At 40.9% G+C, this 16171-nt stretch overlaps 1 protein-coding gene across 1 annotated transcript in view; it reads left to right on the top strand.

The window, feature by feature from the left end:
* The window catches only part of Sdk1 (sidekick cell adhesion molecule 1), a 959866-nt gene that overhangs the window by 348443 nt on the left and 595252 nt on the right, over positions 1-16171 (top strand). The window contains exon 2 of the mRNA XM_075974284.1: positions 1493-1652. Within this exon, the coding sequence (XP_075830399.1) occupies positions 1493-1652 (160 nt within the window). The remainder of the gene's footprint in view (positions 1-1492; positions 1653-16171) is intronic.

The raw sequence follows: 16171 nt of genomic DNA, 5'->3' as shown, positions 1-16171 counted from the left end.
TCATAGGAGTGGATGATTTGGGCTGAAGTGCATAGCAAAAAGGGAAATTGGACCCACAGTTGACAATCAGAACCCGAGGATGCACTTAAAAAGCAACTCAGAGCGAAAGCAGGTAGGACTCTCCCAACAGGACTGGGATTAGTGGCTCCTCCTGACATTGAGTGACAGATTTCATTATAGCACCTTACAGTTGGCTGTTTATATTCCTGCATGAGATCTAGATCAGCCCCAAGAAGGGAAAGTGGCAATGTCTTACTCTCTCTTTATATGCCCAGTGCTGCTGCAGGACCTGTCCCATAGGATCAGTGCACATTTGTTTGTTTGTTGTGGTGCCAGGGATTGAAGTCAGGTCTGGTCCATGTGAGGAAAGCACTCTACTACTGAGCCACACCCCAGCCCCTCACTGGGGGATTCTAGGCAGGTGCTCTACCACTGAGCCACACCCCAGCCCCTCACTGGGGGATTCTAGGCAGGGGCTCTACCACTGAACCACACCCCAGCCCCTCACTAGGGGACTCTAGGCAGGGGCTCTACCACTGAGCCACACCCCAGCCCCTCACTGGGGGATTCTAGACAGGTGCTCTACCACTGAGCCACACCTCAGCCCCTCACTGGGGGATTCTAGGCAGGGGCTCTACCACTGAGTCACACCCCAGCCCCTCACTGGGGGATTCTAGGCAGGGGCTCTACCACTGAGCCACCCCCCCAACCCCTCACTGGGGGATTCTAGGCACTGAGCCATGTCCCTAGTAATAGTCTACAGACAGACTATTGCTATGATAAAACAATATGACTAAAAGCATCTGGGAGAAGGAAGGGTTCATTTGGCTTAGTGGTTCTGATCATAGTCCATCATCTGGGGAAGGCTGGGCAGGAACTCAAGGCTTAAACCCTAGGCAGTATTGGCACTTCCTTTATCCCAGCACACAGCTGGTGGAGACAGAAGGTCTTCATGGAAATCTGGGAGTTAGAATAGCAGAGCCACTAAAGTGTCCATGACTCAGCGTGTCTCAGCAATAAGGTGGAGAGGCACCGCGGAAGACATCTGACGAACCTCTACGTGATACACTTTCACATGTGTGCCCTCGCACATGGGAACAGAAGTGCACATACTTGGATACTAAGACACACTTCAAAAATAGTGAAATAAACAAAACAATGAGTTTAGTGTCTTGTATGAGCAGGAATGTCCTGGAGGGCTCCTTTAATAGGCTGGTATTAAGTCTAAGGAGGAAGGACTTGTATGAACATGCCTGATGATTTTATGGACCCTTTGGCATTTTGAAGTATCCTCTAGGTTCCTGCTTTTGCAAGTGTACCAGGGATTATTTGCTACTTAATTGGGCTGCATAGCCTTCATCTCTACTGTTGAAAATTAGAACTGTTCGTGTCATTGATTTATTATTTATGCTGGTATATTGATGGGATTGGGTTATTTTCGTCGCGGCTTCATTAAGCTTTCCCCATTTTTTTCTGTTTTTGGATACCTCAGATGACGTTGCACCGTACTTCAAGACGGAGCCGGGCCTGCCACAGATCCACCTGGAAGGCAACCGCCTCGTGCTCACCTGCCTGGCTGAAGGGAGCTGGCCTCTGGAATTCAAGTGGATGCGCAACGACAGCGAGCTCACCACCTACAGCAGCGAATATAAGTAATTGATGGTTTGAAATAAAATCCTGAGGCTATTTGTTGAAACCCTTGCCTTGTCAGACACGAAGACAAAAGACCAGCAGTGCTGGATCAAGTCCCAGTGCACTGTGGGTCAAGGGAGGTTTGTGTGTAGTTAGACTGGAGCTTGCTATGCTGGAAGGTGTTTTCACTTGGCTGTCTATTATTCTCCTTGTGACAGTATGCCCCTTTAGTGGAACAAACAGGGACAGGAATCCATGGCATACTTTAATGTGACACATTCGCTGCTTTGGGGACAACCCCACCTACAAGTATTGTTTGATCTAACTGGTCCAAGCATTTCCTGTAGGTGTGTAGACCAGGAACTTCTAGAAGTCATGCTGTTAAAATCCTTTCTGACAGTTTTTTTGTGCTTTTGCTGAGAAAGGGGCATCAGTGGTTGAGTGGGTGTGAGCAGAACCTTGTTACTCATCAGGAAACCCAGTGTCTATGGAGAGCCTTCTATGCACTGGCCAACCTGCCAGATATGGGGATGCAAGGAACTTGATTAGCCACAGATCCCAGTGTGGAGAGGGGAGAGTGGAAACCAAGCAGGTTTAAACTGTAGCTATACCCAGAAGTGGCCTTCTCCACCTTTCAGCTTTAGGTTTTTGTATTTAAAGAAGAATATTAAAACTTTTTAGTAAAAAAAAAAACTTTTTAGATTATTTACATTAATGTACAAATGGAACTCATTATTGCATTTTCATATGTACATGCCACTGTACATTGTTCTAACGGTCCTCTTCCCCCACTGCCCTCCTGTCTGTCTGATTTCCTTTGTGCCCACAGAGAGTTCTGTCTTGCGCTTATGTACCCTTCCTCTTCTTCAGTGATTCCCTTCCTAGTTCCATGACCTATACGCAGATAGGACACACGCATGCATGCGCTCATGCTTGCACACACACCTTTAAGCCTAGTTTTACATATGAGAGGAAATATGTACTTCCCTTTCTTAGCCTGGCTTATTTTGCTTAACTCAGTGATTTTGCGCTCCATCCACTTTGCGCAAATGTCAAGTTTTCATGTTTGAAAACATTCCATTGAGCATATGTGCCATGTTCTTGTTTTCTGTCCATGTGTTGGCAGATATCATTGTTGGTCCAGTTCCGTAGCTCCTGTGAGGGGTGCAGCAGCAGGCACAGCAGTGTGTACCTTTGTGGTACACTGACATAGAGGCTTTCCAGTACAGACCAAGAGAGAGGTCTACCTGGGTCCTGCACTTGACCTAATTTTAGCTTTTTGAGAACATTTGAGATTGATGTTTCCACAGTGGTGCATAACTTTGCATTCCCCCTACCAGCATCCATTTTCTGCAAGCCTCACTAGAATTTGTCATTGGGTTGTGTTTTTTCTTTGCTCTTTCTTGGTGATGGCCATTCTGACTGCAGTGAAGTAGAATCTCATTGATGGTTTACTTGTATTTCCTTAAAGGTAAAAGATGATGAACACTTTTCAAACATTTATTGGCCATTCATATTTCTTCTTTTGAGAGCTGTCTAGTCAGTTCACTACCACACTTATTGATTGGGTGCTTTCTAATGTTTAACATTGGTGGGGTTTTATATACCTTGATATTAATCCCCTATGTGCTGTGCAGTTGGCAAAGAGGCTTTTCCTGTTCTATAAGCTGTCTCTTCACCCTGGGGAGTGTTTCCTTTACTGGTCAGAAAATGCTTAACTGTATGTCATCCCTCATGCCAGCTCCTGGAATTATTTCTTATTCAGAAAGTCCTTGCTGGTGCCTAGACCTCAACGTGTTTTCTCTATAATGTCTAGCAATTTCAGATTGTTGGGCTTGTATAAAAGTCTTTGATCCATTTTGAATTGATTTTTGTGTGTGTGTGCAGAGTGAGAGATATGGATCTATTTTCATCCTACCAGTTTCCCTAGCACCAGGCTGTTGTTTTTCAAATATATGATTTTTTTCACCTTTGTCAAAAAGTAGGTTTCTGTGGCTGGGAGGATTTAAGCATGGCTTCTGTGTTCTATCGATCTCTGTATCTGCTTTGTACCAGAGACGTGTTATCTTCGTCACTCTGGCTCTTCAGTATAATTTGAGGTCGGGCATTGTGAGGGTGGAGATTGCTTTGGGTACTTAAGTCATTTGTGCTTCGTTGAACGTTTTAGGATCTTTTTTTTTCTTCCTATCAGGGCTGTGAAGAAATATTTGGGATTTCAGTGGGGATTATGCTGGCTCTATAGCTGGCTTTCTGTGACATAGCCATCTTCACAATATTAATCCTTTCTATCTATGAACATTCGAGGCCTTTCCAATTTCTGTCATCTTCAGTTTCTTTCTTCAATGTTTTAAATTCCCATTGTAGAGATCTTTTACCTTCTTGCTTAGATTTACTGAAAGATTTTTTTTAAATGATTATAAATACTTTTTGTTAGTTTTTTGTTGGTTTTTTTGTTGAGTTTTTTGTTGTTGCTATTCTGTTTTCTTTTGCTCTGCCTCAGTTCTTTCTTGGCAAGCTTGCTATTGACATATAGAAATGCTACTGATTTTTGTATATTGACTTTTTTTTTAAAAAAAAGTCTGCTACTTTGCCGAAAGTGTATACAGTTCTAGGTGTTTTCTGATAGTCTTTCAGGTCTTAGGATGTAGAATAGAATCGCCTGCAAGTAGGAATAATTCAGTTTCTTGATTTCCTATTTGTGTCCCTATTTTCCTTTCCCTGGGTTCATGGCTTGAGCTAAGCCCGAAGCACTGCAGTAGATATAGTGGGGACAATGAGCACTCTTGGCCAACTTGGGAAGAAATACTTTCAGTTTTCTCCCGTTTACTGTAACACTAGCTATAGGCTTGTTATATATCGTCTTTATTGTAGGTAGGTATTCTCCTTCTATTTCTCATTTCTTCAGGGCTTTCATCACAAACAGATGTTGAACTTTGTCAAATGCCTTTTCTACAGCTATGGTGATGATTATATATATATATATACATACACATATATAAATATACATATAATGTATTTATATATGTATACATATATAAATATGTATATATATAAATTTGCTTCCCTTACTCTACCATGGAACAGTTTGAGAATCATTCATGTAAGCTTGTCTTAAAGATCTGGGAGAATTTGGTCTTGACTTTTTCTGGACCCTTATCTGGGAAATGTTTTAATACTGGTTCAGTTTTGTTGATTTTTATGAATGTTTCACTTCTTTATATTATCTTGATTTCACTTGGTAGATTATATATGTCTAGAAATTCATCCATTCCCTTTAGAGTTTCTTGGACTTTGGGGGATCTAAGTGTTCAAAGTATTTCCTAGCGATGCTCTGGATTTCATTGGCATCTGAAGTGACCCTTCCCTTTCTTCCCTCATGATAGTATCTTGGGTCTTCTGTCTCTTTCTTTGTGTTAGCTTGGCTAGGGGTTTGTTAGCCTTGTTTGTGTTTTTTGAAGAACCAATTCTAATTGACTCCACATATTAATTTTTTATTTGCCATCTCAGTCATTTCTGTCCTTGTCTGCTTTTGTGCTTGACTTGCTTCTGACCTTTGAAGACCTGGATGTATATCATTAGGTTGTTTATTTGGCAGCATCCAGGTTTTAAAAGGATTATGAACACTCATATCAGAGCTAAAACTTTCTTCTTGGAATTACTTTAGCAGTGTATAGCTGCTCCTAAGTTGTACTTTCATTTTTTTATCTGATTGTTGGGAATTTTAATTTCCTTGCTGATTTTGTCGGTGACCTTCTCTCTTTCAAGGGTGTATTGCTCAGTCTCCATCTATTTGTGTAGTTTCTGTGATTTCTCTTGCTGTATTGGTTTCTACCTTTATTCTATTATGATCTGATAAGATTAAAAAATTCAGTTGTTTTTGTATTCGTTAAGTCTTAATTTGGGCTGGGAAGGTTTCATGTCTGCTGAGAAGAATCTATATTCTGTTTCTGTTAAATGGGATGTTCTGTATACTTCCATTAAGTCCTTTGACCTGTGGCATAATTTAACTATGGGTTTTCTTTGCTGATCTTTGTTTGGATGACCTATCTAAAAATGAGATTAGCTTACTGAAATCACCAGCTGCTATTATATGAGGATGTCTCTGACCTTTTCTGTCCATTAGTATTTGTTTTATGAAATTGGGAGCCCTGAGCTTTGGTGTGAATGTACTTATGCCTGTTGTATCTTCTTGATGAGTTGGGCCCTTTGTTAATATATAGTGGCTTTCTTTCTTTATGTCTATGTACATGTATGTGTGACTGTGTATGTAACTGTATGTATGGTGCGTGTGTTTGCACACATGTGTGTAGGTATGTGTGCCTATGTGTATTCATGTAGAGGTCAGAGGGGGATATCAAGTCTTCTGCCTTATCATAATACACTGTATACCCTTAAAAGAGGGTTCCCCAGTGAGCCTATAGCTTGGCTGACTTACAGCAAACCCCAGCAAGCCTCCTGTGTCCATTTCCCTGACAGCACTGTGGTTATAGGCAGATTTGCGCAGTTATGCTCAGCTTTTTCTTGGGTGCTAGGAATTCATACTTGGGTCTGGGTGTTTGTATAGCAAGCATTTCTCAGCACTGAGCCTTCTTTCTAGCCCTCTGTGTGTTTTGACTAGCTTTGGCTTGTAGTCATCTCCACCAGATACTAACGTAGCCATGCCATCTTGTCTTCGCTTTCTGTTATTATGCTAGATGGTCTCTGTCTGTAGGTGTCTTACTGATAGTTGTATTTCTTGGTAACAACAAACAATTAGATCTAATTAATTTTTTACTTTAACTTTTATTCTTTGTGTGTAAGTATTTTGTTACATGTATATCTGCATACCATATGCATGACTGGTACCCATAGAAACCAGAAAAAGGCATCAGATATCCTAGAACTGGAGTTACAGAGAGCTGTGAGCCACCATACATGTGCTGGCAATTCAACCTGAGAGCTCCTGAGACTTGGCCTCTGTAGTCATCATTTCCTAAGGACCGTTGTTCTGGATGTTCTGCTTCTGAGCATTATGAAGCTAGTGTTACCTACAAAGTTTAAAAGACCCCCAAAGTCATCAAAATGTGCTGCTTTCATGAATTAATAAAGAATAAGCATATGGAGCATCAGCTTAACACACGGCCAACTCACTCCCTCATCTACCTCAGAAGTACTATGTGATCCATGTTCTGCTTGCCTTGATTGTCTAGCTGAATTGTTCTTGTTCTTACTCATTCAACTTTCTAGCCTTCTCTCAGCCTCTCATTCTCTCTCTTTCTCTCTCTATGATGTGGGAGTCCCCTCTGTGTTCTGTGATTACCATTAATGAATATAGAAACAGCTTTGGCCATATAGCAAGGCAGAACTTAGGTAAGCTGGGAAAGCTAGGCTAAATGCTGGGAGAAAGAAGGGTGGAGTCAGAGAGAAGCCATAGAGCCTCTGCCATAGTCAGACATGCCGAAACTTTGCCAGTAAGCCACTGTCTTGTGGCGATACACAGATTAATGGACATGGATTAAATTAATATGCAAGAGTTAGCCATTAAGAAGCTAGAACTAATGGGCCAAGTAGTGATTTAAATAATACACTTTCTGTGTGATTATTTTGGGGCTGAGCAGCTGGGAACCAACAAGCAGCTCACTCCCTCCAACATATCTCTCTCTCTCTCTGTCTGTCTCTGTCTGTCTGTCTGTCTGTCTGTCTGTCTCTCTCTCTCTCTTTGTGTATGTGTGTGTGTGTGCATGTGTGTGTGTGTGTGTGTGTGTGTTATCAAAGCCCCACTTCCACTCATGTGGTTCCTATAAAGCCCCTGTTTTCCAGTCTTGGTAGTCCATTCAGAAGCTGACTACATTGGTCTGCAGACCAAGCCAAGAAAACAGCCGCACAGTTCCACCTCACAAGCTCTCATCCCCACTGTGCATCTGGCTCCTCTCTTCATTATCACCCAACACTTGTTTACTTGTTTCTGCCATGTGCTTCCCCTTTAACATGTACGACTTTTGACCTTCTCCAATATAGCTCCACCCCTAGTTATTCACTTTGCAGTAAATGATTTATCACAGCCATCCAGAGCCCCCTTGACTTGAATAGTTCTAGGTTGGAATCCCAGCGCCAAGTCCTACATGATGCTATGACCTTGGGGAGGTTGACTGTGTGCCCTCCAGTAAAGATTTACAAGAACCGACTATTTTAATTACTTTCTGAATTGCTGGAATCAAATGCTCAACCAAAGCAATTTGAGGGTAGAGGGTTTGTTTTGGCTCACACCTTAAGGGTATAGCTCTTTGTGGAGGTAAAATCACAGCAGTAATGTGTTCCCAATGAGGAAGCAGAGCAAGCCAAATGCTGGTGCTCAGCTCACTTCCCCCTTTGTCTTGCCTGGGACATCATGCCATGGAATGGTGATGCCCACAGTCAGTGTAGGACTTCCCACCCCGAACCCAGCTAGAAGCTCTCTCACAGACATACATATAAGTTTGTCAGCTGTACGAGTCCAGATCCTGTCAAGCTGAACCATCGCAGGGCTGACCACACCTCATGGATAGTGTTGTAGGCATTGAGAGACTTTGCTGTGTGGAACACCCTATTTCCTGACACACATTTGATGTTCCAGTAATTACCAGCAATATTCCTCAGTGTTAATTGTGTGATGTTGTGGTGAGTGCAGAAATGAGACCAGTGTGGAGTGACAAGTGACAAGCTTGGACACACATTCCTTGTGCTCTGGTAACTTCATCTTTCTATCTGAGCGACTTTGGAGAAGGTCACCATTTTGACCTAGTCTTTTCAGCTATAAAATAATGTAATAAATCCCATGCTAGTGGGTCCTCAGAAAAATCAGATGATATGTTCTGTGTGCTCCAGGAAGTAAGCAGTGGGACCCCAAATAATTGTCCTTCTGGGGAGGAGATCAGAGAGGTGGATTGTGTATGGCAGGAGGCCCTCAAAGCTGAGTACCTGCTGTGGCTACCTAGAAAGGAATTTCTTTCCCTGATCTTCAGGTTCCCTTAGTATGTTTCTGAAATGGAGCTGCCCGAGGCTAGGCCATTTGTTTAGGCACCATGCCTTTTTGTGCCCTGTTCAGTGATCTCTCCTTCCTCACAGAAGAAGGATGCCTCCCTTAAGAGTCTTTCGGTGGGTCTTCACCTACGGAAAGGGAGAGAACAAAAAGAATGACGATGAACCTGAGTGAGGAGGACATTACATCATCATGGGCATCTTGTTTTGTTGTTGTTTTTGCTTTTTTGTTTTAAATGTATACATTATTCTATTTTTTTAAAAAAGAGAACAAACTATCTTTTTTCATTTTACATGTAAATCCCAGTTCCCACTCCCTCCCCTTCTCCCATTTTCTCCACCTCTGCCCCCATCCACTCCTCAGAGAGACCAGGGCCCTCCCCACTATATCTAGGCTGAGCAAGGTATCCATGCAAAGAGAATAGGTTCCAAAAAGTTAGCACAAACAACATGGATACCAGTGGCTCCACAGTCTGTCCCAGCCATACAACTGTCACCCGCATTCAGAAGATCTAGCTTGGTCCTATGATGGTTCCTTCCCTGTCTGGCTAGAGTTGATGAGCTCCCATTAGCTCAGGTAAACTGTTTCAGTGGGTGCTCCAATTACAGATGTGCACCACCACATCTGGATTTTTGACATGAGTTTTAAGGATCAAGCTCAGGTCCTCCTACTTGCAAGCCAAGCACCATACCACCTGAGCTGCTTCCCTGGCCCAAACGTTTTTTTTTTTCTTTTAAAAGCCCACATGTACCCTAGGCTATTCTTACACAACCAGCTTCTTAAACTTAATGTTGACCGAAATATGTGAAAAGGTATATCCTTTATATTTTATTTTGTTCCTCATTGTTCTTTCCAGTAACAAAAATTACCTATTCGTTTGAAACATGTGGTGATAATCCACGGGAAGACAAAACAGTGTTGTTTGTATTGAAGCAAGACCAAGGTAGGGATTCATTATACATGGACCATTAAGGCAGCTGCCTCACTACCGCTTCGCTGGGAGCACAATGGGGAGACATGCCTTCTTCTGGAGCAGGGATGGCTTACAGTAGAAGTGATGAATTACACTTTGCTCACTGAGGTCTTCAGACTCTGAGATGAGTTCTCAAGAATCCATTGTATTTTATCATCAGTATGTCCAGATGTAAAAGCTGCTTAAAAATCGCATACTATTTTCTTCAAATTATTCTTTTCATCCACCTCCTCTCCGGAACACCTTCAGCTCTCCTGTGTTAACCTTCAAGAGACCTTTGTAAGTCTCAAATTGGGAAACGGGGATGGAAATGATAGCCACCCTGCCTGAGAGCGAGCGCCGATTTTTACCTCCCTTGGTGTCAGTTAGGAAAATGCTAACACTGTAAGGAGATAATAACGCCGTTTCACCTTTTCTAGCATGGACTAAGAATAGCATTTTCTCTGCTTGTGGATTGTGGTGAATTTTAAATGTTCAGTTTCACGTTGATGCTTGTGCCATCTTTTAGGCACAGATGAGGGCAGAGGCAAATCAATGGCAGTTGAGTAATTAAGTTTGCACAGGTGTCTGAGGTGGCTTTGCATGCGACTTTTACAGGAAACATCTGTAAGTCCCAGTCTACGCTGCAGAAAATGCTGTAATATTTATATTCCAAGTGTGTGTCTGTATGCAAACCCACGTGCGAAGGATTTCTTAATGCTCATGCGGTCTGCCTATTATAACAGTTGGGATAATTGGATAGTCTAAAAATGTCATCGTCTTCTTAGGAGACCTGTTTCCATTGCTCAGTTCTCTGCCACGATAACAATAGGAACTTGAGGGATGCTTCTTTTTAATTTCAGTAAAAATGAGAATGTTAAAGGGAAAAGGCTATTTTCTCCAGTTTTATAAAAGGATGAGGAAATTTCACAGTATCGATAAAATTATTAAATTCCTGGGGATAACTTTGATAAGCGATGAGTAAAACCCACATGAAGAAGGGTGCAGTGGATGGCTCAGTGAGGAACTCAAGGGAGTCTGCTAGACAGGAGCACTAAGCTCTGTGATTGCCATTTCCTTTCCCTCTTCCATATGGCTCTAACCTAGTCGGTAGGTCCTTTACTAATACTATTATCAGTACTGTGTTCTCTTATACTGGTGATGATCCTATCAGCACCTTGTCCGTGGCAGGGAAGAGCTAATCTAACCTAGGTAGTTCCTCACAGGTACACCCATAAGCTAATCTAACTTTAGTAGTCCCTCATAGGCACACCCAGAGGCTAATCTAACCTAGGTAGTTCCTCACAGGTACACCCAGAGGCTAATCTAACCTAAGTAGTTCCTCACAGGCACACCCAGAGGCTAATCTAACCTAAGTAGTTCCTCACAGGCACACCCAGAGGCTAATCTAACCTAGGTAGTCCCTCACAGGTACACGCAGAGGTTCTTTTCCTAGGTGGTTCTAGGTCTTCTCTAGATGACAACGGTAATAAACCACCAGAGGGCCAAATATGCTGCTTGCAAAGCTGCCCCTTTGCAGTATTCCTGGAAGGCTATAGTGTGGCACTTCCGTGTCCAGCATGCTATGGTCGTGCATTACGCAGGCCTAGGATTTTAGCTGTTCCATCAATTTGTGTGGCTTAAGAGTTGTTGAGAGAGCAGCCTTGATTCTTGGAATTATATGGCTCTGATAATCCCTTTGTAAGAGTTATTTCTATGGGCATTTTCTAATACCCACAGCCTAGCTCTTATTTATCACTCCGCACCACAGGAATTGCTTTTCAGTATCTGGAGTTGCCCACTAAAGAAGGCACAGTTTTGTGCTAGAACCTTAAGGGTCTATACTTGACTCTTTGAGGTTACTGGAGACACGGCAGAGCATCCTTATCTACAACAGCTATCTCTGTCAGCATCAGATATTGAACATGTGTCAAGAGGAAAAGCAACCCCTGTCAGGGACCAGCCTCAGCAAAAATGACACTCGCCAGGGTAGGGGCATAGGGATTTAGGAAGATTAGTAAAGAATACAAAGACACAAATAAAAATAATAAAACAGAAGCATATAGAATAATACCAGGAGGAGTTCCAGTGAAATCACCTGTGTTTAACTTCCAATTGCTCATAATACTCTGACCTCAAAAGGTAGGAGTAAAAGAAAAAAAAACCTCATTAACATGATACAAGTAAATGAATAGACTGGTTGAAGGTTGTGGGCTACGTCTGTAGTTAAACATTCTGTTGCTAGGACAAAACAAGTCATGCTTATACCCTAGACCAAAATATACTGTAGGCAAATCACTCCTTAAGTGGAATCCAATATTATCTCCACAAGGTAGCTAGAACCTTAGTTGGATCCTTAGAAATTTGTTTGAGGTGGAAACATATCTACTTCTCTATTCCTGAAATACAAGGTGTAGATATTAGCCCCACCTGTTGACAATAACCTTGAGAAAGCAGAACTCTCTGTCTGAATCTAGTTGGAACCTTTGTTTGAGGTAGAAACACAATAACCTTGAAGGAATAGAGGTAAATTCCAACTCTCTGACCTTTGGTCAAGGTGGAAATAGGCTCACATTTTTCGGCCTCCAAAATTCCTCCCTTTTTATAAATTTTAATAAAGCCTGTGTTTCTGCAAGAGAACAGATGGTTGCCTTAAGTGGACACTTTTCCGTTTCCCAGACTTACCTGTCTCTGGTCCATGCATTCCAATCACACATGTCCATGTCTTAGGCACGTGGGAGGAAAAGGGATCAAACCCATCACTGACTGCTGACCTCCATAATCAAGGGAAGTTAAGGGAGAAAGTACCTCTGGGTTCTGTGTCTCTGAGCCAAGTTTCTGACAGGAGAGTTCATCAACAATTAATAATGATAAGCAAGCAGATAATATTTGTGCTATACACACTTCTGTGGCTATAGTATCTCCTAACTAAAGGAGTGGAGGAGCACCAGGATTGGGAATGCCCCTTTTGAATTGGTCTAGAGTGTTTCTTAACAGTTTTTAGCTGTATCAAAATCTAAACTTTTATCAAACATGTCAAATTCAAGAGCTCATTGGTAATGTCAAACTTTTTTTTAAACAAGTTCTAATCTTTTTCTAATCACTAACATCTTATAGTGAACTAAAGCATTAACAGGTCAATAACATAACACAATTTAACAGGTCAATACCATAACACAATTTGTTAAATCACAATTCTCTTAAATCCATTCTAATCACAAGAAAGGTTTTTGTAATGGGTGAGAGTCCAATTGCTATGCTGTTTTTAAGCAATTGTCCCAGTCTCTGAGCAGCAGAAAAAACCCTTAGGCTACCCTCCTCACGTCGGAAGAGGGGCTTCAGTCAGTCCTTGTAATGAGTCTTTTTCCCCTGAGGGGAAAATTGAGGTCTCAGTTCTCAGGTTCTTTCAACATTTCAACAGCAGACTGAATACCTCACTGGCAATCTGATTCCTGTGTCCAAAAGTATAAAACAGTCAAATGTTCAGTCTGCATTTCTGGTCTTCTTCCAATGTAAAACAATACTCACTTGGTCTGGAAGTTTGCGCAGCAAGTCCATCAAGAGACTGGGAATCATCAGTTGTCACCATGATCTTCCTTCCTTCCCTTCTCAGACTGCAGCATGATGTTGTGAGTCAGGAACACTGGTTCAGGTACCCCTTTCCTCACCCTGCAGCATGGTGGTATGAGGAGGTCAGGATCACAGGTTCAGGAACCTCTTTGTACTTTTTCTATGAAGTCATCAGCAACTGCAATGACATCAGGGCTGGCATTCCTCTGCTGGACACATTGAACCAGACATTCAGGAAGCCATCTCGCTTGATCTTCATTCTGTTAAAAAGCACAGACATGTCCTCCACCCCATATTAACACAGGATTGGTTCTTTCCATAATCTTGTGTAAGGGTCTCTCTGACCTGCTTTAGCAAAGGTCGTCTTGGTGCCATCATGCCAAAATCTGTCCATAGCAGACTGCTCATGAATATCCATATTCAAGAAGTTTAGCATAAACAGTGCATGGCTCATGGCATTATGTGGTTTTTGAAGAGATAATCTCCTGTTTTTATTTTTTGGAAGTTGTGTTTTTAAGGAGGCATGGGCATGCTCTACAATTCCTTGTCCTTGAGCATTATAAGGAATATCTGTCTTATGTTTGATATCCTACTGTGAAATTGCAGAAATGGTTTACTAACATATCTGGACACATCATCCATCTTTAGGGATGCATTGAACAAAAAATCTTTATGATTTTTGGGGTCCCCATGTATGAGAAACATTTTAAGCAATGAGTTATTAATGCTTAGTGACTTCTCCAGTTTGTGCAATTGTCATCAAGAATATTGAGTATGTATCGATTGTCACACGCACATAATTTGTCAAATTCTGCAATTCAAGTAACATCCATTTGCCATAAATGAGCAGGAAGTTGTCCTCAGGGATTAACCCCCAGATGAAGTACAGGTAAATACTGTGAGCATATATCACATTGCTTAACAATTGGTCGAGCAGCTTCCCTTGTTAATCTAAATTGTTTTCTTAAACTTATACTATGTTGATGATGCAGAGCATGCGATCACTGAGCAATCTCAACCTGAGATAAAGCAATTATTTTTGAAAGCTTATCAATGCATTATTTTCAGCTAATGGACCAGGACAATTTGAATGACCTCTGATATGCCCTACAAAGCAGGGTAACCTTTTTTGTTGTATGGCATTTTGAATTTGCTGGGACAGCATCTTAACTTGCTTATTGCTAGTCCTGATATATGGGATGGTTTCTAGGACTTAAAGAGCATTAAATATATATTGGCTGTTAGTATATAGATTAAATGCCTTATATGCAAAAAGATGAAATAATATCTCAACAGTTCACAGCTCAACTATTTAAGCTCTGTTTGTACTACATGTCCTTCACAATTAACCACATACAAAACTCTTCCATTGGAAGAACCATTCTGTAAAAGTTAGCATAGCATCCTTTAAGGAAAGGATGTTTTTCCTTTTAGGAAAATCAAAGTTATGTATTTGTGCAGATTTCGGTAACAAATCAGCTGGGAAAAGGTTATTAATCTGGCCTTCAAATTGAGCAAACGCAATTGACCAAAAATCACTATTTTGAAATAATCTAATCAATCGATCTGTTGCTTAGTATAAGGAACATTGATCATGACTTGTTCTCTGCCAAAATATGGTGTAGTTCCACCTAGCTACTGTTAAAAAGCAATACTTTGAAAGGGTTGAGCTAATTACTTCTGAGCATCACTACAGAGTTTAAATACATTTATAAGAATGCCAAGGTAGATAGAACTCAACAAATGAAACTTCATAGTACCTAAAATTTAATCAATGTATCAAGCTTGCAAAGAGGCAGGAGCGCGTGATGTAAAGTGAGAAGGAAAATAAAGGCTATTGAAACCATGGTGGAACTGACACCAACTAGCAGAGAAAGGCTGGGAGACAATTATGGTTGTATTATAGATAATCAAAGTAAGACAAACTCTAAAGATAAAACTGTATCTGAGGGAGATTAGAATGCTCAGAAGAAAATATGAGTAAGATCATGAATACATCAACAGAACTATACAAAATAAAAGGCATATTAAAGAAACAATTAAATAAGCATTAGAAACAAGAAAACTTCAAATGTATGTGTAACTTCAACTAAAGAAAGGGCAAGGGAAAATAATTAAAGAAACAATGCTACTTTTCTCCCAATTTGAATAAGAGCCACAAAGTTACAAAGCATCAAATTATGATAGTAGGCTTAGTAGCCAGTGCAATAAGGCAAGAAAAATAAGTTATCTATATTGCAAAAGAAAAAATACTGATTTCATTGTCAAACAGTATAATCACCTGTATAGTGAGGTCAGTAATACTACCAGATAGAAATTAAGTATATAAAAATTATATGTCAAGAACAATGGCAATGAGTTTTTGATCCTACTGCATGTACTGGCTTTATGGGAGCCTAGGAAGTTGGGATGTCACTTTACTAGACCTGGATGGAGGTGGGTGGTCCTTGGACTTCCCACAGGTCAGGGAACCCTGATTGCTCTTCGGGCTGATGAGGGAGGGGGACTTGATCGGGGGAGGGGGAGGGAAATGAGAGGCGGTGGTGGGGAGGAGGCATAAATCTTTAATAAATCTTTAATAAATAAATAAAAATTATACGTCAATTCACCTATTTCTATTTTTAACAGTCATCCTTCCTTATCCATAATATAACACGTACACAATACACACCACAAATGAAAAATAGTACCAAATACTGAAATACATAAGGATAAATCTGACAAATGATGTACATAATATTTACAATGAAAACTTAAAATATTATTGAGAGAAATAAGAGAGCCTGGCTATTGGGCAAATATACTGTATCCTTATATCCGAAGACTTAGCTCTTAAATATGATTTTATTAGATTTGTTTTAAAATATTTTTATTTACAGACTTGTCTTTTGCTCATATTCCTTACATATTGAAGTACGTCTTCCTAGTACAATTCTTCCCTGAACTACAAGTATCATCCTTTCATATACTGCTTAATACATTGTTTCTTAATCAATTACTCAACAAGAAAAGTGTATGTG

The sequence above is a fragment of the Microtus pennsylvanicus genome, chromosome 1 (assembly GCF_037038515.1).
Source record: "Microtus pennsylvanicus isolate mMicPen1 chromosome 1, mMicPen1.hap1, whole genome shotgun sequence".
In the NCBI taxonomy this organism is placed as follows: Eukaryota; Metazoa; Chordata; class Mammalia; order Rodentia; family Cricetidae; genus Microtus; species Microtus pennsylvanicus.
Note: the sequence above shows the minus strand (reverse complement) of the source record. Positions and strands in the feature narration are given on the sequence as shown.